This window comes from Chrysemys picta, chromosome 10, assembly GCF_011386835.1.
Source record: "Chrysemys picta bellii isolate R12L10 chromosome 10, ASM1138683v2, whole genome shotgun sequence".
NCBI classification, from domain to species: Eukaryota; Metazoa; Chordata; order Testudines; family Emydidae; genus Chrysemys; species Chrysemys picta.
The window spans coordinates 54,194,974-54,218,256 of record NC_088800.1 but is presented as its reverse complement, the minus strand read 5'-3'; the positions used below and the strand labels follow the sequence as shown (position 1 = coordinate 54,218,256).

The 23,283-nt window shown below is 50.8% G+C and overlaps 1 protein-coding gene across 7 annotated transcripts in view; it reads right to left on the bottom strand.

Moving 5' to 3' along the window:
- Positions 1–23,283, bottom strand: part of SRL (sarcalumenin) — a 103,907-nt gene that overhangs the window by 26,184 nt on the left and 54,440 nt on the right. The window contains exons 2-7 of one of the 7 annotated variants that reach the window (XR_010591133.1): positions 14,968–17,067; positions 11,272–11,370; positions 9,592–9,687; positions 4,257–4,329; positions 3,510–3,545; positions 2,636–2,756 (exon numbers count right to left, since the gene is read on the bottom strand). Coding sequence is in view for 6 of the 7 variants with exons in the window: in XM_008162530.4 (XP_008160752.2) it covers positions 3,510–3,545; positions 9,592–9,687; positions 11,272–11,370; positions 14,968–17,067 (2,331 nt within the window). In the remaining variant the exon portion in view is untranslated. The remainder of the gene's footprint in view (positions 1–2,635; positions 2,757–3,509; positions 3,546–4,256; positions 4,330–9,591; positions 9,688–11,271; positions 11,371–14,967; positions 17,068–23,283) is intronic. The other 6 variants (XM_065559832.1, XM_065559831.1, XM_008162530.4 and 3 more) reach the window with 6 other exon arrangements.

Sequence of the window (23,283 nt, the reverse complement as noted above, 5' to 3'; positions counted from 1 at the left end):
GGAAGCCGGGCTATCCCTACATTCCCTCCGTCCTCAGAGCAGAGCGTCTGGCTAGGACCTTCCTCCGGTCCCCCCCGGCTTGGCTTCTTGCTACAGATTTAAAGCAGCAGAGGTGAAGTAACTTGCCCAAGGTCATCCAGCAGGCCAGTAGCAGAGCTGGGAATAGACCCCCAGGTTTCCTGAGTGCTAGTTCAGTGCCCTAACCACTAGGCTACACTGCCTCCTGAAGTATGTTTGTTTGCATTGTGTTGCATGGCGGGACTTATACATACACCTATCAAAACGGGCAGCAAGCTGAAAAATATCTTATGCTGTCATGCTGTGGAGCACACTTAGGCTGTAGTTTGGCAACAAGGTCTCAGCCTGCAACAGGGCCGTTGCCATGTGGCAGGATTCTAAGGATATATTAATGGGCATGCTCACCCAGAGAGGTGCCCTTGTTGCAGTGGGTTAACATGGGCAGTGCCATTTTGCTTCTAACGTCAAAGCTCTCCTTAGAGGTTGCTTATTTCCGGAGCTCACTCTAGCCGTTGGGTAGAGATGTTTGTGGTTAGGTCCATGGTGTATATGGTACATGCCAGGCCTGCCCCACAGCCGTTTGGTCTCCATTAATTTGAGACAAAAATTGCTTTAAAGAGCAACAGAGGGTCCTGTGGCACCTTTGAGACTAACAGAAGTATTGGGAGCATAAGCGTTCGTGGGTCAGAACTTCACTTCTTCAGATGCAAGACAGTGAGGTTCTGACCCACGAACGCTTATGCTCCCAGTACTTCTGTTAGTCTCAAAGGTGCCACAGGACCCTCTGTTGCTTTTTACAGATTCAGACTAATACAGCTACCCCTCTAAAAATTGCTTTGTTCAGTATTTGAGTTCAAAAAGTGACTGTCTCCAAAACATACATTACAACCCGAGGAGTGGGGGTAACAGCACAGCAAAGAACACAGACTGACTGTAATGGGGTGCACTCACCTCTTGCAAGTGACCCCTGTCTCAGTGCATGTGCCTGTTCTCTCTCTCTCTCTCTCGGTTTGTGGTGGGGCCTGGTGACTCAGCCCTCTGGTTGAGTCACACACTGTCAGTATGTGAAATAAAAACAAAGCAAACACTTTAGGGTACAAATCCAACAAGAGCCTCTCTCAGGGCCCTATGTATCCTTTCTCATAAGCTGTCCCTGCTCTGGTATAGAGCGGTGCCCTAGGGCTCTCTCCCTAGCGGCAATGTCTGCCCTCTCAGGGCCTTTCTGGCTACAGCTCTCCAGCTATATATCTAAAGCTATATGCACTATATATGCATACATACACACATTTGTGTTATATATATATAATTTATACATAGATGTTTATAGATCTAGATATGTAAACATACACATTTATACAGATGGTGTATCTATATATATAGACACACCATCTGTATAAATGTGTATGTTTACAGATCTAGGGGCTCTGTAATATATATAGAGGGGCTGTGTTTATAGATAAATACATGTAGCTATAGGTAACTCTATCTATCTGCATATGTATACAGCTATCTCCCCAGTCTCCAGAGGGTTAAATAAAATTCAATTGGAAAGCCAGAGTGTGTCTGGCAGGTATATTAGTGTAAGGGGGGGTTGAGGTGCACAGCACACTGGTGCTATGATGTCCTTGTGACTCTGGAAGGACGGCTGCTCTTCCAGCAGCAGCCCCCCGTGCTTTGGGTGTGTTGCGAGGGACAGGCTTAAAGGAACGGCAGCAATTTTTAAACATTTTGCTGGCTGATCATGTGGCTGTGACCTTGCCAATGGCACCAACCCAGCCACCACTGCTGCTACCTGTATGGCTCTCTCACCCGTACTTGTATGGCTGACCGGCTGGGAGAGACTCAGGAACCTTCAAGCACCAGGATTTCCTGCCAACCCAACTGGGAGCATGCTGTACTGGGTAGCCACGCCCTTTACCTTTCTCCAGGGCACCATCCTGGAGGGGCCCTATTTCAATTTAATTCCCATCACCCAAATATGGTCCTCATGGGAGTGACACAGGTACCTTGGCAACACCATTCTAAGTAGAATACATTAGGGCTAGAGCCGGTTCTGCCTCCTGAAGGGGCCAAGGGCACGCTGTGTTCCTGGGAAGGTGCTGCTGGGCACTGGAGGGGACAATACCCACCCGTCCCCATCAAAGGGGGTGGAATTGTAGCCTCCGTCACTCACACTGCTGCACCCTCAGATTTCATCCAAACGGGCAGCCTTGCAATGTTCACTCTGCAGGCCTGGGCAAGGTGGGGGACTGCCGACATCTGTGACTGACCGGGACCGATTCTCTTGTCGCACAGGCTATGCCTTTGCTGCAAAGCGGTGCTGTGATTGTAGCATAGGCACCGACTCCGTGAGTGCTCCAGGCAGGGGTGGAGTCAGGGCGGGGCCGGGGGCAGAGGGGGGTCGAGCACCCACCGGCACGAGCAGAAGTCGGCGCCTATGTATGTAGTATGGGTATGCTAGCGTTAACCTAGCACAGGTACCAACAGCAGTGACGACGTGGTGGCCCAGGCTAGTCATTGGGCTAGTGCCTGAGTACAAGCCAACTGTGGACCTTGGGTATGGAGTGGTAGTTGTTACCCATTCTAGTTATATTGACCCCAGTGCAGAAATGCCTACCCATGCTGCAATCGAGCCTTCACTTGCAGTGACGATGTACCTGGAGACTACAGTGTCCATTTTATGAAGATGTTTATTTGAGGATGCCATGAATGTGTGGCCTGCTGCACAAAGCCAGCCACTGCAAAATAATAAAGACAACTGTGTATATAACTAGCACTGGCTAGTGCACAGGGACACTGGGCGAAAGGCTGTGGCTAGTGAACGGTGGGACTGGGCGTATTTCTCTTGGTAGTGCACAGGGGCCCTGGGGGTATGGCTGTGGCTAGTGCAGGGGGGCACTGGGCGTGTAGCTGTGGCTAGTGCACAGGGGGCCCTGGGAGTATGGCTGTGGCTAGTGCCCAGGGGGCCCTGGGCATGTGGATCTGGCTAGTGCACAGGGGCCCTGGGGGTATGGCTGTGGCTAGTGCAGGGGGGCACTGGGCGTGTGGCTGTGGCTAGTGCACAGGAGCACTGGGCGTGTGACTATGGCTAGTGCACAGGGGCACTGGGTGTGTGGCTTTGGCTAGTACACGTGTGGCACTGGGTGTGTGGCTGTGGCTAGTGCATGGAGGGCACTGGGTGTGTGGCTTTGGCTAGTACACGGGTGGCACTGGGTGTGTGGCTGTGGCTAGTGCATGGAGGGCACTGGGTGTGTGGCTGTGGCTAGTGCAGGGGGGCACTGGGCGTGTGGCTATGGCTAGTGCACAGGGGCACTGGGAGTATTGCTGTGACTAGTGCCCAGCAGGCACTGGGAGTATTGTTCTGGCTAGTTGCTGTCTGGAAAGAGGAAAAATGCTGGGATTTTCAGTGCCTTTGACCAATGATAGTTGAGAGGCAGTGAAGAGGTTATCTGGCTGCTAGTAGCATGCAAATGGCAGGCAGCAATACCAACCTGTGGCTGAGGAGCCCAGGGTACGTCCGTGGTAAGCTGTTAGCAGGGAGAGGGCAGGGGGAGAGAGAAAAGGCAACATGAGTAGAAGGAAGGAAAGGAGGTGATTGGTCTGGTAGGACCCACAGAGAGAGCGAGAGAGCTGATGGTCAGTTCAGCTTTCTCTGAGACAGAGAGCAGAACCAATGAGCAATGCAAACACTCCAGGAAGAATGACACAATGAATGACCTGCAGGAATAGAGGGCGCATGCTCTAAGAGATTTATAATGACTGGTCTTAGATTAAAATCCCATTCGCTGGTCTCCAAGACTGTGGACCTGGATTGGACGCAAGGACCAGTCTTTTGGGAGTGGCCCAAGGACAGGTTTCCTCCTTCACTGACATCCTTCTGAGATACCTTCTGTGCCCCCAGGATACCGGAATTCGGCTCCAGCAGCAGGTCCAGTGAGGGCCAGCTGGGAGCCCCATTGAATAGTAACAACTTCACACTAAGGAATTGCTTTCTCCTACAGAGCGAATGAGTCGGCTGAATTGTCTGTAACAAGCCATAACTAGGGTCTGTTCAGTTGAACTGCAGGAACAGTTATAAACGCAATGTCCCATACCCCTTCCATTGGGCTATGGTTACTTGTTTCCCCTCCTATAATGCCAGATTGTGGAAGATACTTTGGTTAGGAGCAAGGCAGTCCCCGATGCAGGCATGTTAGTCTGCATGTACACATACATGGTTTAGGGTTGCCAGCATGTACCGCAATTTGGTGTGACATCTCTTCAGACCCCTGTCGTTGGACCAGGACATTCCCCAACCGGGCAGAAGTTCTTCTGAGGATGGAACCAGGAGAACAATCCCAGCATGCTAGAGAGAAAACTGGCACCCCTAACTTAGAGAGAGTGCACACGTATACCATGGACATATACACACCCACATGCATGGAGACATCGATTGGTCTGCAGCCTGCATGCCTCCGTATGGGATGTGTAAACACAGTGTCTTTGTGTACACACCGGAGAGGTGTCCAGCATGGAGATGGCACAGCTCATACTGAAACATGAGCACATTTTAAAGAGAGGGTTTCTATCTGCAAACACATTCCAGAGAAGTTGAACACACCGCAGATAAAGAGCCTCCAGACATTTTAGAAAGAGACTCCAGGCCGGCCAGTTGTAAATAAAATCTGCTATGTGCCAGGAGTTGCTGAGTGACCTAGGATCCTGGTGAGCTACAGCAGAGAGCACTAATAATACTACAGAATCCAAATGACTCTAGCATTGGTACTAGGCACAGCAATGCAGCTCAGCTCTCCTATCAATGTACATGGGCGCAAGCTGCAGCCATGTAACCGAGGGCAGAACTGGTCCCATGGATACAAAACCCCCGGAGGGCTGCTGTATAATGGAGAGGGAAAGAAGCGGATTGCTAGGAACAGAAAGAGAACTTACCATTGCATATTGGTTTGACCCTTGGAACATAACCCCTGTTTCTTGATACTCCTGTTCCACATTTTCCCTAACTTGTATGATCCATCACGAGTCCTGTCAGACTGGGGCCCTGCCTGGGCCTGCTATTGAGCTAATGACCACCAGGGGGGTCAGAGACAACTCCATATATCCTCCCCACCCCTTTCTAGAGAAGAGCCATTTTGGCATTCAGGACACACCGGGGACGCATTCAGACCTTCCCTGCTCAGCGAAGTCACCATCAGGTTATTAATGTGGCAGAGGGAAAGGGAACCAGCCGATGCAGCCTGTACTGTCCACAGCCGCAGCAGCAGCAGCTTGCCATGCAGAGAGACTCTGGCAGTGAAGCCAAAGGAAGTCGAAGGCAGTTGTGACCACTCACTCAACACTGCAGTGTGCTCACCTGGGCTGCTGAGTTACGGGGGCTCCCTAGCACATGGTGCAAACTCCTTGCTGGGCTACACAGTCATCACCACCCCTCTAACTACTTGACAGATTGCTCTATTTACTCTTCCACTGGGCTTCCAGTGGGCATGATGGGAGATGCCTTTGCTACAGGTATTCCGGGCAAACATCACCCATTCTGCTCAGTCCAAGAACGTGGAGGTGCACGGCGGAAGGAGCATTTGGCATCAGGTGTATTGGTTTAAGTGCTGGCATTGCTGAGTCAGGCATAGGAGAGAGCCGGCGGTCTGAGAAGTGGTGGCAGGTGGCAGCACTGGAGCCCGAGCAGTGACTGCAAAGCAGCTACAGAAATGGCACTTTACCATGTGCCGTAGAAAAGGCAATGGTGGAGATGCTATTTTCCAAACGGAACGGGGTGTGGCCCTGGACACATGACTCGGGAGACAGTGGTGCCAAATGGAACACTGAGATGATCCGTCTTCAGTGCCGAGCCCTCCTGGGAATGAGGACTGTGTGCACAAGGCACCAGCTATCTGTTACGGCCCAGGCTATCAATGGAAGAGCGCATGAAATCGTGGCACCAAGAACCAAGAGTGAGGTGGATAAACTGTGATTTTGACTGAGCGTGTCTGAACTGCCTGGATATCTAAAAAGCATGGGCTACACTCCCAGAGCCCTGACCCAGCATGCACTGGGGTCGGTGTAAAACCTGGGTTGGTGTCTCTGGTCGTTTCAGCTGTTCTATAGTCCAGACTAGGAACTTGGAGGGGCTGTCTCCAGGACATTACATCATCCACAAAGAAGTCCGTGAAGGGATGCCCTGATGCCAAGGTGAGCATTGAGGTTGGTTCCTGGGAAGCCATGTGGCTCCTATCCCCACCCTCCATGTCAGTGCCTGGGGGTGCCATTGCTCCATCGCTCTAGGACTATCACACACTCTGGCTAATAACCTCCATAGGGGTCACTGCCATGGCATTGGCTTGGCTGGGGGGAGAAGGCCTCTGCAGAGACTGGTGAAAGGTGCAGGGTGAGCATTTCACCGTTCTCCTTGGCAATATCAATTCCGTGGGTTCACGCACATGAGGCCAGAATGCTACCCAGTGGTGTAGTCTGGACAGCAACCCCACAGGATGGAAAATGGTAACGCTCACGGGACCAGCCCCCGATCCACTCCAGCCAGGTCAGGCCCTGGTTCAGGTAACGCGCATTGCGGTCAGCCAGGTGGCGGGCTCGGCACTCCCCTCGGAAGAGAGAGGAGAAGAGGTAGGGATGGATTTCTGAGGCCCACCTGCGATGGGTCTGCCTGGGGAGGGATTAGCTGTGTGTTTGGGAGGCAGGGGAGGGCGAAATCCCTGTTTGGCGAGTCTGAGGCCTAGTCTATGCCTAAAATGTAGGTTGATCTAGCTATGTGACTCAGGGCTGTGAATAATTCCAGGCCCTGTGTGATCCGCCCCCACCCCGCCACTGTAGATGCAGCTATGTTGACAGAAGAACTCTTCTGTCGACGTAACTGCTGCCTCTCAAGGGGTGTAAAAATCCCCTCTGTTGCTGCACCACGTGTCTACACTACAGTGCCCAGCAGCTTAGCTGTGTAGACATTCCCTGAACAACACCCTCCACCCAACTTTGCTGTTCTGTGGCTCTTTTGGAATTTGTGTTAAATTTTCTGGCTTGGAAATGAAAGCCTGATAGTGTCAATAACAAAGAGACTTGTCTGTGCATAATTGAGCATGTGCCTCTACCTGCTAAACTGGAATTCCACTTCCCGCTCCCCTGGGCCCCAGCTCCAGGCAATCCCAAAGTGAGGATCACATCGCTGTCACAAGCATCCTGCAATGCTGCGTGCCTTTCTACACCTTGTAAAGGACTGGCGTGCACAAGACTGCAGCACCCACACATGGGCGTGCGCACACTCACACGCATGCACACAGAGGCGAGGTGAAAAGACAGAGAACAAAGGCTGGGAATTATTAAAGTTCAGGCGATCTCAGAGCAAACCATCTGCAATGCCCAAATATTAATCAGAGCCGAGCGCAAGCACCGGCTTATGCAGCACTTGCAAAAGGAAGCAGCTTTGGAGGAGCTGAAATGGTGTCACTGATTGGAGGCACCATGCTTCAGGGGTAGGAGTGGAGGAGGAATGGGGCATGGATGCAGGGAGTTCCTAGTATGTGGTTATGATGGGTAGAAGTGTGACTTTCTGCTACAGCCCACGGAGCACTGAGTATGCACTGAAGTGTTTTGTGGTTGGTCGTTTTTGCACTGGTGGTTTTGAAATATCAAAGATCCAACTGAGACTACCTCAAAGAGCATAAAAAGGAGATGCTGCCAAGCGGCTCTGCGTGTGTGTGTAAGTGTGAGGTTAAATATGGGAACCTGAATGCTTGCCATGGGTTTTAGCGTGGGTCATAATCCCCTACAAGCCAGCCAGCCCACCCAAATAAATAGGATGGGAATCAGAGCCTACGTGAGCCACGGACGATCCTGACCAGGAGACGTGGCCCTGTTTGGAGGCAGGAGCTCTGGAAGGACCTGCTGGATGACGACCCTTTTCATCGCTTCGCAAAATAGAGTTATACAAAAATAATGTTGCAGATACAAGGTGCTGAGCTTGGTGTAGAGTCCTACCAGGCCCGTAAAGCTGTAGCTTCTGAGAGAACCGGCAGGTCTGACTGGATCTCTACAGGCAAAATATGGCTCATGGGCTATTTAAATTGCTGGGCTATAGTAGCTCAGCTGAGAACAGCTGCGATGGCAGATATGTGTGGGATGCAGAGTAATGCTGAACCAAGTGAGGGGAGGGTAGCACCAGGAGGAGGGGCAGATGTACCATAGTAACGGGGGAACCTGCAATGTGGTGAATGGAAATTGCATCTTGAGTGGGATTGAGGGCGTGCATGAGTGGAACTGTGGGGAGCAGAGATGGGAAGGCAGGGAGGGTGTAAGCCACAGATCAGCTCCTTGCAATAAGGATAAACTCCAGGACTCTGCTATGGAGTAATCCCCCCATCCCCGGAGGCTAATCATCTTTTTTGTAGCATGAGTAAAAAGCCCTGAGGGCAGGTGTAGCATGGGCAGCAGCAGGGCAAGCATCGCCGGCCCACCCCAACTGATGTGCCTCACCCCAATCTAGTACGGCCGGCTCTAGAGCAGAGAGGAGCATTTCGTCTCCACGGTTCCGTCCAGGCCCCAGTTCAGCAAGGTACTCGTGCCTAACTTTGAGCATGTGAGTTTTCCCATTGAATTGGGACCTCAGGCCTTGGCTGCTCTGCTGAGGCTGCCAACAGGGTTTTGTGATGTTGACCCTAATACATTAGAAATGGGGCCATGTGGCTGCTGTGTCACACAGATTGCAAGGGCCTCGCATAGTCTACAAGCTCCTTAGAGCAGCGGCCGTTCTTACCTCCTTTGGAGTGGACCAAGCACACCATTAGGGCTTAGCAATTACTAGCGGGCTCTGGCACAGCCATCGGGGGACCAACCTTTGATCACGACTGGCCTAGGCCGAATTTCCATTGCTAATGACCTGGAGCTAAAAAGCTCCATGTTCCATCACGCCCCCTGAGTCATCCACTCCCCTGGAAAGAGAAGTTAGGCCAAAATCTTGCACCCAGAAGAAGAGCTGCAGGAGAAGCAGCTCATCCATCCGTGTCTGGTACTTAACAGGACGGAGTGTTACAGAATTATTACTCCTTAGAGGGTTCAGACACCCTAAGTCTAAGCCTCCTTGTGAGCCAGCTGTCCTGTGCCTTCTTGAGGGCTGGTTCTTTGGGCCTTGTGCAGTGATTCCCACCCATGCGGCGTGGGCAGAAAGCACCCCTGTCAGGGTGAGTGGAGGGTTCTAATCTGGCAGCGTTTCACATGCACATGGCACAGGGGCCCCTGACTGCGCACGGTGCTGGCAGTGGAGGGCCGGGCCCTTGAGGCTCATCAGCTCAGTGCACTGACGCACTCCCCCAGGGAAAAGGAGGAATTGTTCTCGCTGATTGAGGTGATGTTATGCAGGGACCTAAAAAGCCAACGTGCATACACAGAATTCCCACACACTGAAACCCGCTGCCCTGGGCTGCATGGGACCCAGGTAACAACACTCTCTGGATCTCTTTGTCTGCTGCAAAGGAAGATTCAAGGTCTTCCACGGATCCAGTGTCTGTACTCTGAACCTACGCACAGCAGAACTCTAACTGTGCCCGATGCATCCCTACTGCCCCTCAGCTTTACCTGTGATCTCATGCTGCCTGAGCTCGTTGTATCTGTAGGACTGCTCCAGGGGTTTGATGGAGGAGTGGTAGATCTTCCTCAACCGCTGCAGTGTTGCTACAGGTTGAAGGGGTGATAAAATAGTAACAAATCAAACTCAAAGCTACTCCCAGATGCCTCTGGTGTCCTGACCATCTTCTTTACCTCCCTGGATCTCTTTCATGTACACACACAGAGGCAGTGCAGATAAACAAGCAAACAAATCTCCATTTGGCTGTTGGAATGGGAGGCCTCTCATTGTGGGTAGAGATTTCTGGTTGGGACAGGTATTAAGAATGGGCATGAAATCTCATGATAGCAGGGGACTGAGTCAATGACCAGGGAGGTGCCCTACAGTCCTATGTTCCCATCTTTAGAAAATAAGGTACCACAGAATAAAACCCTTTGAGATGCTCTGGATTAAGCACTGTAGTTAGAGAAGGGATGGCAGATTCCAGGCCTGTCCCATGAGCTGTGCCGGTGGCATTAACCTCTGTTCACTGGGAGGTAGCTGCTGCCTGGCTGTAGCCGTTGTTCAGTTTTGATTTGCTTCTGTGGAATCACCCATAAAAGACACAGAAGAAGCAATCCTGTGGTTCTGGCGTGATTCCACTCCCACCTCCCACCCCTCTTAAGCCTTAGAACTTTCTCTAGTTTTCCATCAGTGATGAGAGAACGTCAATAGCTTTAAACGGCTGATTCAAATAAGTACCCAAAATTTCAGGGGTGAAATCCTGGCCCCATTAATCTCTTTGGCAAAAGTCTCATTGGTATCATTATGGCCAGGATTTCACTCCAGATGCTTTCCCCAGCCTTCTCCAAACCTGCAAATGTATCGGTACATTGGGTAAGAAATCACAAGATTCATTACTATTTAATATTTGATACACAAATTCCTAAAGGGCCCTTCATTGTAGTGCCTGGGTGCCAGTGAGAACAGGCTTTCTATGACATGCCCAGTACATCTTCATTTCTGAAGGCCAGAAGAGTGTCAGGAACAGCTCTTCCCACAGTATTTTGGTGCTTCTTCATCTAGTCCCAGTGGACACAGGGGAGAGCAGCAGCAAATGATAAGTTTCAAAAATGAAAAATAAAACTTTAAAAGTTGCTCAAAACTCTTTTGCTCCTCAATAAATGTTCAGGGCTGGGCTGGATTGGGTTGGCTTTGAGGGGAGCTTATGTCTGTTCTTATTTTTGTGGCTCTCCAGACTTATCTGAACTTCCTTCTTATGCACACCATGTGTACATCTTAGCACTATCGGAACTATGGCAATCCAGGGGAAAGGTAAGCATTTAAGAGGCAAGAAACTCAAGGAGAATGTGAAAAGTTACCAGCTTTGTAAGAAACAAGATTTAAGACCAAAAAAAAAAAAAAAGACATTGACACTAGTGCTTTTTGTTTAACTGCATGATTCTGTCTTTCAGAGGTGGGAGTATGGGCTCTTCTCCTCTTGTTATGCATGTGTAACAAGCCTGCACTTAGAGGCTACTCAATAAAGGCCATCTCCCACGGCCTGGCCCCAGAAGCCACAGAATCTCCCCAAATCCCAGTCTTTATGTCTGCAATAGATTGGGGCCCCCACTGCACCCAACCACCTACTTGCTTCCTGAGTGTATTTCCTACCCCGCCCCCTTTTTGCACGCCCGTTGCCACACTCCTACCTGAGTAGTCATCTGCAGGTTTAGCCTCACTCAGTTTAAGGGTGCTCTCTATATGGGAACGGTCCCTCTTGGCAGTCTCCCCAACATCTTCTGTCTCTTCTGGAGAAAAAGGAAAACAGCCCGTGAGGCATGTCTGAAAACAAGACTAGGAAGAGCACGCAAACCACAACACGACATGGTGAGTGACTTCCTGGCCACAGAGGGGGCTGAGAAGCATCTGTAACCCCCTTGCCAGGGAAGAATCTTTGAATGGCTAAGTCATTAAGAGCTCACTGCTCTGTTTTTATTGCAGACACTCCTTTCCCCCTCCCTCCCCCCTCCCTCGCAAAACTTTGCTGAGGCTCCCAACAGAGGTGTCTGTTGGTGCCAATTATGATTACGGCTTTGCAATGTGGTGATCTTTCTATTTGGTTCTGGAGAGAGACCAGCAACTGACCCACTTAGTCCTGTTGGCATGTTCCTCATGATTTAGAAAGTTACAGATTAACAGATTCCAAGGTCAGAAAGGACCATTCTGATCATCTCGTCTGTATCACACCTGCCCATAGAACTTTCCCAGAATAACTCCCTCTGAACTACAGCACATCTTTAAAAACCATCCATTCTTGATATAAAAATGGCCAGTGATGGAGACTCCACCATGCCCCTGGGCAAACTAAGAAATAAGAGCTTGACATCAATACTATGAATGCAAAATATTCATCTGAAAGGGATGCTTGATAATAAAGAAAACCATTAAGCAATATGTTCAACTTGCACATGCCAGCTTGCTGGATAGCAGTCCCTGCCCTGGCACTGATATGGGCAGAAAGATTTCAATATGTCTTCACCTGCAGCTGGTCAGACCCGAACTACAACTCTTTCATAGCAATAGTGCTAATGCCTTGCTTTAGTCTGGCTACCCCCTCTGTCTCTCCACCCAGGCATCTATCTGCAGAAGAGTTAAACGTCCACTCTTTACAAACCAAAAGTGAAAATGAAATGTGCTGATATTGACGACGGAGGGCGCTGGATGAGGCAACGTGGCCCTGCCGGACAGCCCTGGCCTGCCACTCGCCACACACGGGTTCAACTCCCAGCTGTGCCACAGAATCCGTGGGTGACCTCGGACAAGTCACTTCACATCATTGGGCCTCAGTTTCTCCATCTCTCAAATGGGGAGAATAATCTTTCCCTTCCCCTATCGTTTGTCTGTTTTGGCCCTTTAGACTATCAGCTCATTGGGAAAGGGTCTGGCCCTTCCTATGTGTTTGTACAGCACCTGGCATAATGGGGGCACTGCTTTTGGTTGAAGCCTCTAGCTGCTACTGTAATAATAATAACACTACATCAGCCTGGGGAGAGGACTTGGAACAGAATAGGGCTATGTATCTAGATCTCTACTTAATGTCCATATGAATATTAGTGCTCAAAGTGTATGCAGCAGGATGTATCACACAGGGGTGTGTGTCTGGCCTTGTAGGTATGTTGACCTCTATAGATGCATTAGCTCCTATTAATGTCAATGGCAAAGCTCCCTCTGAAAGCAGCAAGTGCAGGATTGGGCCCTAGGCTCAAGAATGGTTTGCAAACAGCTCTGTGACCAAACATCTTCCCAGCCCATCCTGTTGGGTTGGGAATAGAGCCACCACTCACCACATGGGCGGCTCTCGTTCTCACGCTCCTCACTAGCCTGAGAATCTGAACTGAAGCGCACACACATCATGCAAAGAAAGGTCTTTTGGATTTGCCAAAAAAGCCACAGAGACTCAGCTCTGGTTACATCTGGGCACCAGCAGCCGCTCAGTAGGTCCGTATGTGACAGCGCAGCACTAAGCAAGGGGAGGGCAGTGGGGGGTGGGGTTTCTCCTTGTCATGTAAGCTAATCAGTGACAAAGGCTGAAAAATTTATGAGACAGATTTCATGAGTAGGTCCAAAGAAAATATGGGACGGATAATTATTCATTGTTCACCCACAAACTCACCTGTGACTGACTGGAGCGTGCGGTCTGTGCAATTTGGAAATTTACCAGCTTTCTGCCGGCTTCCTGGGAAAATCTAGGGCCCCGATCCTGCACTATGTAGCGTGAGAGCGGGCGGCAGTGACCACACCAAGCGCCACTGAAGTCAATGGGGTTCTGCCCGGGTTTGCATTCTGCCCATGAGCTGCACATTGCAGGAGCAGGACCTAGGCCTCCTTTTTTCATGATCTGGCATTAATCTGAATGCCCAGTTCATCCACCCACCTTTCCCCTCCCAGCGCTCTGGGGAAAACAATCCCAGCACTGCTCAGAGAGTTCTGAAACAATAATGCAATCTGGGGACTGTGTTAAAACTTATCTAGGACTTCCCTTGGAATTCACATCTTTGGAAGGGATTATCACTAAGGGGGAGCATGAGTGACTCCCAAGTGAAGTATCAGGGGGTAGCCGTGTTAGTCTGTATCCACAAAAACAACAAGGAGTCCGGTGGCACCTTAAAGACTAGCAGATCTGAAGAAGTGGTTTTTTACCCACGAAAGCTTATGCCCAAATAAATCTGTTAGTCTTTAAGGTGCCACCGGACTCCTTGTTGTTTTCCCAAGCGAAGGCTCAGGGTTCTAACCTGCTATTCCCAGGATAGCTCATTCCCCTTAGTTTGCAAACTGGTGTACGCTGGACACTTCACCCAGTCTAGATCCAATTCTCTTGTGTTGTCTGTGCTGACTCTTAAATTGCCAGGTTGTGTGAAAGGTGTGGTGTATTTCAAAGTGTTTGTATTCCTTGGACCTGGCTCTCTGCTGTCTCAGGGCCTGTGTAATCATCTACGCCAGTGTAAAGCACTGGTGCATTAGGACCAGATTGCAGCAGAACGGTGTCCTGGTCCATTTGCTGCATGGAGCATGCCATTTTGTTCTGTGAGATCACACTGGCAGGGGCATTCTGGTAGATGTCCATTCAGGACTACCCCACTGGTACAAAATGGTGTCAATCACTATCACAGCAGAATGTTAGCACTCACTTTGCACTGGTATCAATGACTGCACAAAGCACGGAGCTGTGAAGAACCAGGTTCCTTTGCCTTTAGAAGTATTAGGACATGAATTCAATGCTGGTGAAAGGGCCATGTTGGCTCCTGGACATGGATGTCTGTTTTTATCCGCAGAACAGATCCAGGCCAACCTTTGCCCAGTTCACCCCCTGCCAATGTGCCCCATCCTGGAGGGGCCACCTGTAGTGCTGAGAGCGGAGTTCAGTTGCCATGGCCCATGGAGTCCTTGGCATCTCTATTGAGGCTCCCAACAGGTGCTAACTGGGGTGGAGCTGGACAACCCGTTCCTGGGAAATGGGGAGGGAACATAACACTTCATTTCATGCAGGCCATGGCAGAGGTGTCAGATGGCAATGGATAGTCACTGTTGACCTTGTACTAATTCAGCCTAATGCCCAAGGGGTGAAAGCCTTCATCTCCCATTACCAAGTACCAACCGCAGCCCAGGACCACCCCATATCACCAATGCCACCCCTCCTGGCTTTGGCAGGACAGGGATCTCCGGTCTGAGCAGTTGGTTAGGGTCACACACTGAAAGCACAAGCGTTAGAACAAGGGCCGTGCACTGGGTGCATTTTAATGTCTGCCAAGCTCAGCGGCGCTCTGGGTTTGATAGTGGTTCACTAACCAATGCCCTTTGCTGTTAGGCTATTACTACTGGCACGCCTAGTAACAAAAAAGTCAGACCTATTTGCCTGGGGTCAGGCACAGCACCAGCAGGAGGACGGTTGTTGCCAGGTGGGCTGTCTGTTTCTGCCACTAACTGCGCATCCACAGAAAGGCTTCCTGCTACAGCTGGGTTACTATTGTGAGAATGATCTTTGTCCTGCTCCATGTCTCTGCGGGGTGCATTCTCCTGGCCTGCAGAATCAGACTCAGCTTCCACTTCACTGATCTCTTCCTCTTTGACATGGCCATGGTCTTCCATGTCACTAGCAGCCTCTCGGACATCTGGGGCAATGACTTCCTCAGCCTCTTCCTCTGACTGTGCCAGGCCAGCCCCCTCTGCCTCTGCCGGATCACCATCCTCTTCCTCTGCCAGGCCAGCCCCCTCTGCCTCTGCCGGATCACTACCCTCTTCCTCTGCCAGGCCAGCCCCCTCTGCCTCTGCCGGATCACCACCCTCTTCCTCTGCCTCTGCCGGATCACCACCCTCTTCCTCTGCCAGGCCAGCCCCCTCTTTCTCTGCCGGATCACCATCCTCTTCCTCTGCCAGACCAGCCCCCTCTTCCTCTGCCGGATCACCACCCTCTTCCTCTGCCAGGCCAGCCCCCTCTTCCTCTGCCGGATCACCACCCTCTTCCTCTGCCTCTGCCGGATCACCACCCTCTTCCTCTGCCAGGCCAGCCCCCTCTTTCTCTGCCGGATCACCACCCTCTTCCTCTGCCAGACCAGCCCCCTCTTCCTCTGCCGGATCACTACCCTCTTCCTCTGCCAGGCCAGCCCCCTCTGCCGGATCACCATCCTCTTCCTCTGCCAGGCCAGCCCTCTCTTTCTCTTTCTCTGCCGAGTCATCACCCTCTTCCTCTGCTGAGTCATCACCCTCTTCCTCTGCTGAATCATCACCCTCTTCCTCAGACTCTTCCTGGTCATCATCCTCTTCCTCTGAACTTTCTTCAGACTTTTCTGCTTCCAAGTTAGGGTTTTTTCCCACTCCCTCAGCCGAGGCAGTGCCTGGTTCCTCTCGGTCCCTTTCCGCTGGCTGGCCATCAGTGGCGGTCTCCCCCTCAGGACTGTCACCAGTTCTGTTGCCTGAATCAGGTTCCTTCTCTTTTACAGCTAGTCCATTGCCCCCGAGAGGGTCCCCAGAGACATGACTGGTCTCTGAGCTAGAGACTTCTTTGTCTTGCTTGTTTGCATGATTCCTACCTTGCACATGAGATTCGGCACCTTGGCTGGCATGTGGAATACGGCTCTTGTCTTCTTTAGAGCCTTCTTCCGGCTGTGTCCCCTCTTCCTCAAGAGTTCCTAGCTCTGCTAGAGCAGGTTCAGCGCTATGTGCATCTCCCTGAGGGGGCGATTCCCCGCTGGCCGGTGAGGGCGGCGTGCTCCTCTGGAAGGCCTCGCTGACTTCGCTTTCCTTTTCAGCAGCATCTTTGCCATCATCAGGCCCTGAGTGGTGTTCTGCTGCTGCTACCTCCTCTCTAGCCAGAGCCTTTGTACCATGCTGGGAAACCTGCCTCTCCTCTGCAGGCAGGCAGGTGCTCTCTTCAAAACTCCCTGCTGTGGCGGGAGGAGAGTTTTTCCTGTCCTCTTCACTCCCAGCCTCTTCCAGCCTGATCTCCACCCCTGCCACATCGAGCTCCCCCTCCTCCTTGCTCTCCTTTGCAGCTTCGCTCCTGCTGCCTCCAGGCTGTTCTTTGGCCAGCAGCTCTTCCGTGTCTTCCCCTGGGAGAGGAGTCCCTTCTGCTGGCTCTGGCTCTCTCGCCACAATCTCACCTCCCTCAGCATTGCTGCCTGTGGCAGTGTGACATTCTGAAACCGACGAAGAAGCATTAGCAACGTTCACGTCATTGTCCTCCTCTTGGCTCTCATTGTTCGAGCCATCAACAGGGATATTTATATCAGCACCTGTCTTGGAACCACAGTCATGTGGCATTCCGCTCCTTTCCTGGGCTGCTGCCTCATTGCTGTCTGCAGGCTGGAGGAGAACAGTCTTCTCAGGAGGTACAGAGTCTGGGCAAAGTACCCCTTCATTCCCCTCTAGGCTCCGGTCTCCAGCTGATAAGTGATTCTCAACAAAGTTGGCAACATCTTCAGTGCCCCCCGAGGCAGAAACTTGCAATTCTAAATGATTAGAACATTAGCAGTCAGTTTTATCTGAGTCTGAGTCTGTTCTTCTCCTCAAAAGAGCCAACATGTGCCTACACAATATGTGTGTGCGCTTACACTCACACCTGCTTATGTGTGTGTGATGTGGAGTAAAACTCAGTTGCTTACTAATACGATGCTGCATATGGAGTCCCAGCATGTTACAAAATCTCTATTTTGAGGCTATTATAAATGAATTTTAATGCTATCCCTGTTGATCCATGGGCAGCAAAAACCATCTTTGGTGCCATCTTGCTTTTAATGCTCCTATCAATAAATCGTATGCAAACAGGTTTTTGTTGGAGAGAATATCTTATATTACATGGACAGTATTTAGGAGATTACTGTCAAGTAGCTCTTAGCCCCAGTAAGTCATACCAGCAATTGTTCCCTCTGGGTCTTGCCTTTTGCTATAACCCTTCTGCCCCCTGTGGTTCACCCCAGCAGAAGCAGTGTTTGGAACAGATGTGAACAGTATAAAATTCTCAAGGAAAGTGACCTTTTATAAATATATTGGCTGGGGTGGGGGTGGGGGGGGAGCTTAGCCCAGAACATTTATATTTGAAAAGCCACTTGCGTGTGGCAAATCATAAAGGGTCATTTCCATGTTCAGTTTCTTGCATAGCAATTGGAGTTTAGCTGGTGTGTGTCTGCTGGGTCAATAATAGAGGTGAGGGTGAGAGTTGAAGGAAGGGGGATGCAGAATGTACTGGCCACAAGAAGAGCGGACCCGTGTGAATAGATTTGAAGGTGCAGCCTGACCCAGGGTCCATGCTAGAGTGCTATTTATTGTGAGTGGCCTTTTATTAGGAAAACATTTGCTGCTCTTTGAAACTGACTGGAATGCAATGAATTCATTCTGCATTCCGGGAGATGTCACCTGCGTTTTCCATGGGCCCCCCTCTGTAATTCAACATTAGTCAACAGATACTTAAAATAAAGCATTACTGGCTATAGCGTCTCTGTCACAAACAGTTGCTACTAGTCTGAATAATCCCCTGAAAAGTCTAATGTCCACATACCAGGGACGCATTTCAAAAGGGAATAATTCCTTTGTACTCCAGCTGACAAGCAGATGCCAACCAGAAAGTACCATCCTCACTCAAGCCAAAGGGAGGAAAAATGGGTAGCACTGTCAGGCTCTCTCAGATAGCAACCAGAGCTTGACATGGGCCATTCCTTTAGTCTTCTCCCATGACCCTTTGATGGTCTTCCCACTGTCCATGTTCCTAAATGCTGTATTGGAGAAAGTGTGGGAAGTGCCCCACTGCCCTCCAGCCCAGCAGTGTCCAGTCTCACCCGGCACAGTGCTTCGCACCACTATGAACAGCAGTGCTTGGCATGCTAGCACTTTGTATCCAAGGATCTCAAAGCACTGCCCTGCCCAGCCAGTCAGCCATACACAGAGCTCAGCTCAGCCCAGCCCAGCAGACCTCATCCTGCAGACCCTAGCACCTGCACTTAGGGGAGCACAGTCTCTGTTCATACTACTACCGGAGAGAGAAGCATGGTCAAACCTAGGACCTGAACACTCCTGGCCTTTGTGATCATTCGGACCCAGATCCTGCACTGTGAGACTTGACCCTGTCAGATCAGTTTCTTTCCCCAGGCCTCCTTGTTCAGGGGCCATGCTGCAGCTTTCCCTGAGCAGTAGGGATGGTTGCTTGGTGAGTGATTCCCTGTACACCAAACCCTTGTAACTGGCTCTCGGAGCAGCCAGGTGCTAGATTAGGAAAGCAAAGCACCAGAAAAAACAACCTGCTTTTAAAAGATTCCAATCACTGCGTTTGGTTTGGCCTGTAGTGTAAATAACAGCAAGGGAGAGCCAGTCCTGCAACACTCCAGCACACGGACTCGAGCAGCAGTGAGCTGGTCGTATCAACAGGGCAGAACAGCCGCAGAGGGTCTGTCCACACTGCAGCGGGGAGATGCAGTTTCCAGCTCAGGTGGACGTACACACACTAGCTTGGATCACTGCAATATGATAAAAATAGCAGTGTAACCATGGTAGCATGGGCAGTAGCTCAGGCTAGCTGCCCTCGTACAATCCCATCTGCGTCCCTAAGTCCTCAGGTGGCTAGCCTGTGCTGCCCTGGGTGTGCTGCTATTTTTAGCGTGCTAGCTCAACCAAAGCTAGCCCGTGTATGTCTACCCAAACTGGGAATTACACCTCCTGCTGCAGTACAGACATATCCAAAGATGTCAGACAGCATGCGAGTCTGCAGGGTCTCTGCAGGAGGGGTGTGGTGGGCTAGTGCCTCTGCTGTGGCTTGCTTTGGCCACCTTCAGTGGCTCACCAAAGTCAGTCCGTGGGGAGAGCCATGGTATCCACCCTCTCACTCCTGCATGGGGTTTCAATTCAGAAGTGGGAAGGCTATGAAGTGGGATGTGGCTGAGGGGGATCCGGTGCAGAATGCACGCAGACAGGGCCGGCTCCAGGCACCAGCCCTCCAAGCATGTGCTTGGGGCGGCACCTGGAGGGGGGCGGCACTCACCCAGGGAGAGCGGGGCCGCAGCCGGGCTTGTCACCCTCCTCCCAGTGCTCTGGCGAGAGCGGGACCCCAGCCGGGCTCACCACCCTCCCTCCGGCGCTCCAGCCGATCGGGGAGAGCAGGGCCCCGGCCGGGCTCGCCGCCCTCCCTGCGGCGCTCCGGCCGGCCGGGGAGAGCGGGGCCACGGCCGGGCTCGGCGCCCTCCCCTGCTGCGCTCCTCGGCGGGGGGCGGCGGGAGGCTTTTTTGCCTGGGGCGGCAAAAAAGCCAGAGCCGGCCCTGCACGCAGAGCAATGGAGATGGGAAGTGGGGAGTGGCACAGGAGAGCTGGGAAGTTGGCGAGGAGAGATGGGACAGGGCCCTGCAGATGGAACAGGTGGAGAAGAGCAGAGCTGTGAGAGGGACGGCGGTGGGAGAGAAGGACCAAGAGAAACAGGCCAGAGGGAGTCAGAGCAGTGGGACAGAGAGTCCAAGGCCAAAAGGGGCCATTTTGACCATCTAGTCTGACCTCTTGTAGAACACAGACTATAGGACTTCCCCAAAATAATTCCCCAGAGTAGCTCTTTTAGACAAACATGCAGCCTTGATTTAAAAATGGCCAGTGATGGAGAATCCACCACGACCCTTGGTCAGTTGTTCCAATGATTAATGTCGCTCACCGTTAAACATTTGCATCTTATTTCCAGGCTGAATTTTTCTAGTTTCAACTTCCAGCCATTGGGTCGTGTTAGACCTTTCTCTGCTAGATTGAAGAGCCCATCAAATATTCCCCATGTAGGTACTTACTGTAATCAAGTCACCACTTAACCTTCTCTTTGTTAAGCTAAATAGATTGAGCTCCTTAAGTCTGTCACTGTAAGGAAGGTTTTCTAATCCTTTAATCATTCTTGTGGCTCTTCTTGGACCCCTCTCCAATTTATCAACATCCCTCTTGAGTTGAGAACACCAGAACTAAACACAGTAGTCCAGCAGCAGTCACACCAGTGCCAAATACAGAGGCAAAATAATCTCTCTGCTCTTACTCGATATTCCCCTGTTAATGCACCCAGGATCACATTAGCCCTTTTGGCCAGAGTCGCACTAGGAGCTCATGTTCAGCTTGTGACAGGTTGAATCACAGAAACCCCCTTGGAAGCTGCCACCTAATGTACCAAGACTACCTCTGCTCCTGTTTTCCCTGCCAGCTCAGGAGTCCAGCACCCTGTCTTACTTAGTCAGACACTCCCGTCTGCTCCAACAAAGACCCAGGGTCTGAATTACTTGTCCCAAAGCTGCAGGTTTACCTGAAAACAGCTCACAGAAGTGTGCTTGTCTTTAGCACTCAGATGCCCAACTCCCAATGGGGTCTAAACCCAAATAAATCCATTTTACCCTGTATAAAGCTTATGCAGGGCAAACTCATAAATTGTTCGCCCTCTATAACACTGATAGAGAGAGATGCACAATTGTTTGCTCCCCCGGGTATTAATACATACTCTGAGTTAATTAATAAGAAAAAAGTGATTTTATTAAATACGGAAAGTAGGATTTAAGTGGTTTCAAGTAGTAACCGAAAGAACAAAGTAAGTCACCAAGCAAAATAAAATAAAATGCGCAAATCTATGTCCAATCAAACTGAATACAGATAATCTCACCCTCTGAGATGCTTCAGTAAGTTTTTTCTCAGACTGGACACCTTCCAGGCCTGGGCACAATTCTTTCCCCTGGTACAGCTCTTGTTCCAGATCAGGTAGTAGCTAGGGGATTCTTCATGATGGCTCTTCTCTCTCCTCTTTGTTCTGTTCCACCCCTTTATATATCTTTTGCATAAGGCGGGAACCCTTTGTCCCTCTGGTTTCCACCCCCCCTCACTGAAAAAGCACCAGGTTAAGGATGGATTCCAGTTCAGGTGACATGATCACATGTCACTGCAAGACTTCATTACCCACTTGCCAGCACACACATATACAGGAAGACTCACAGGTAAACACAGCCATCTGCAGACAATGGTCCTGGTTAATGGGAGTCATCAAGATTCCAAACCACCATTAATGGCCCACACTTTGCATAATTACAATAGGCCCTCAGAGTTATATTTCATATTTCTAGTTTTAGATATGAGAGTGGTACATTTATACAAATAGGATGATCACACTCAATAGATTATAAGCTTTGTAATGATACCTTACAAGAGACCTTTTGCATGAAGCATATTCCAGTTACATTATATTCACTTATTATTATATTTTTATAAAACCATATAGACTGCACAACGTCACACAGCTGATTATACACTGTGACCCCCAAATCTTTTTCAGTCACTGCTTCCCAGGAGTTCCCCATCCTGTAAGTACGGCCTACATTCCCCCCCCCCCCCCCCCGAGATGTATATATTTACATTTAGCCATATTAAAATGCACATTATTTGCATGACCTCAGGTTACAAAACAATCCAGCTTGCTTGTATCAATGACCTGTCTTCTTCGGTATTTACCATCATTCCCCCAATTTTTGTGTCTGCACTCTGCATCAGTGGTGATTTTATGTTTTTTTCCAGGTCATTAATAAAAATGTTAATTAGCATAGGGGCCAAGAACCGATCCCACTAGAAACAGACCAGTTTGATAATGATTCCCCATTTACAGTTACATTTTGAGAAATATCAGTTAGCCAGTTTTTAATCCATTTAATGGGTACCATGCTAATTTTATATCTTTCTAGGTTTTTTTTAATCAAAATGTCATATGCTATTAAGTCAAATGCCTTACAGAAGTCTAAGTACCTTAGAGTAACACTATTATCTTTTGTGACCCTGAGAACCCCACACTGCACACCATACCATAACTCACATCAGGCCTTCTACACTCATCGCCCCAACACCGTGTTGTCATAATCTGTATCTAACAGGTGTCATCTAAAGAATCATATGCAAACTGGTAACATGTTGGTCATTAATACTATAGTGTGAGGTATGTAAGGAGTCAGGGCAGTGGGCAGAGGTGGGAGAGAGTCGGGGCAGTGGATGGGAGGCAGGGTATCAGGGCAGGGAGTTGGGGCAGTGGGTGGGTGGGAGGAGGGAGGGAGGGTGTCGGGCTGCAGGGCAGAGATGGGAGGGAGTTGGGGTCGGGGGAGGAGGCAAGAGGGCAGTGGGCGGAGGTGGGAGGGAGGCGGGAGGGCGTCAGGGCTGCACAGCAGTGGCAGGAGGGACTCAGGGCCATGGGTCAGAGGTAGGTGGGGAGGAGGAGGAGGGCTAGGGGAGGAGATGCAGCAGGGGAGCAAGGCTGAGCAGCCTAGTGGTGAGAGCCAGGAGGAGGGAGGGAAGGCTCAGGCTCGTGGGGGAACCCAGCTGGATGCCGTGTGGGTGGGTGAGCCACGAGGGAGCTGAGCCTGGTCACTGGGGTATGCTGCAGTGGCTGGCAGGCGGTGCAGGGAGGAGCGCGTAGAGCTGCCAGCCAGCGAGCGTGGAGGGGGGATGAGGCGAGGGAGGGGTTGGCGCTGGTCCCCGGTGGTTCAGGGGTTCAGTGTTGCTGGGAGTCTTATTGCTCTTTGATCTCAGAGCTCGCCTGGGGACACTGGGGCTTGAGCAAAGGGGTCAGTCACACAAACTGAGCATGAAGTTCATAGCGCCACCGACCCAGGAGCTGGGGCCTGCCCTCCAAGAGCCCCTTCCCCTTTCACAGCAATTCCCAGACATTCCTGACTGAAGCTCAAAGCCTCCCTCTA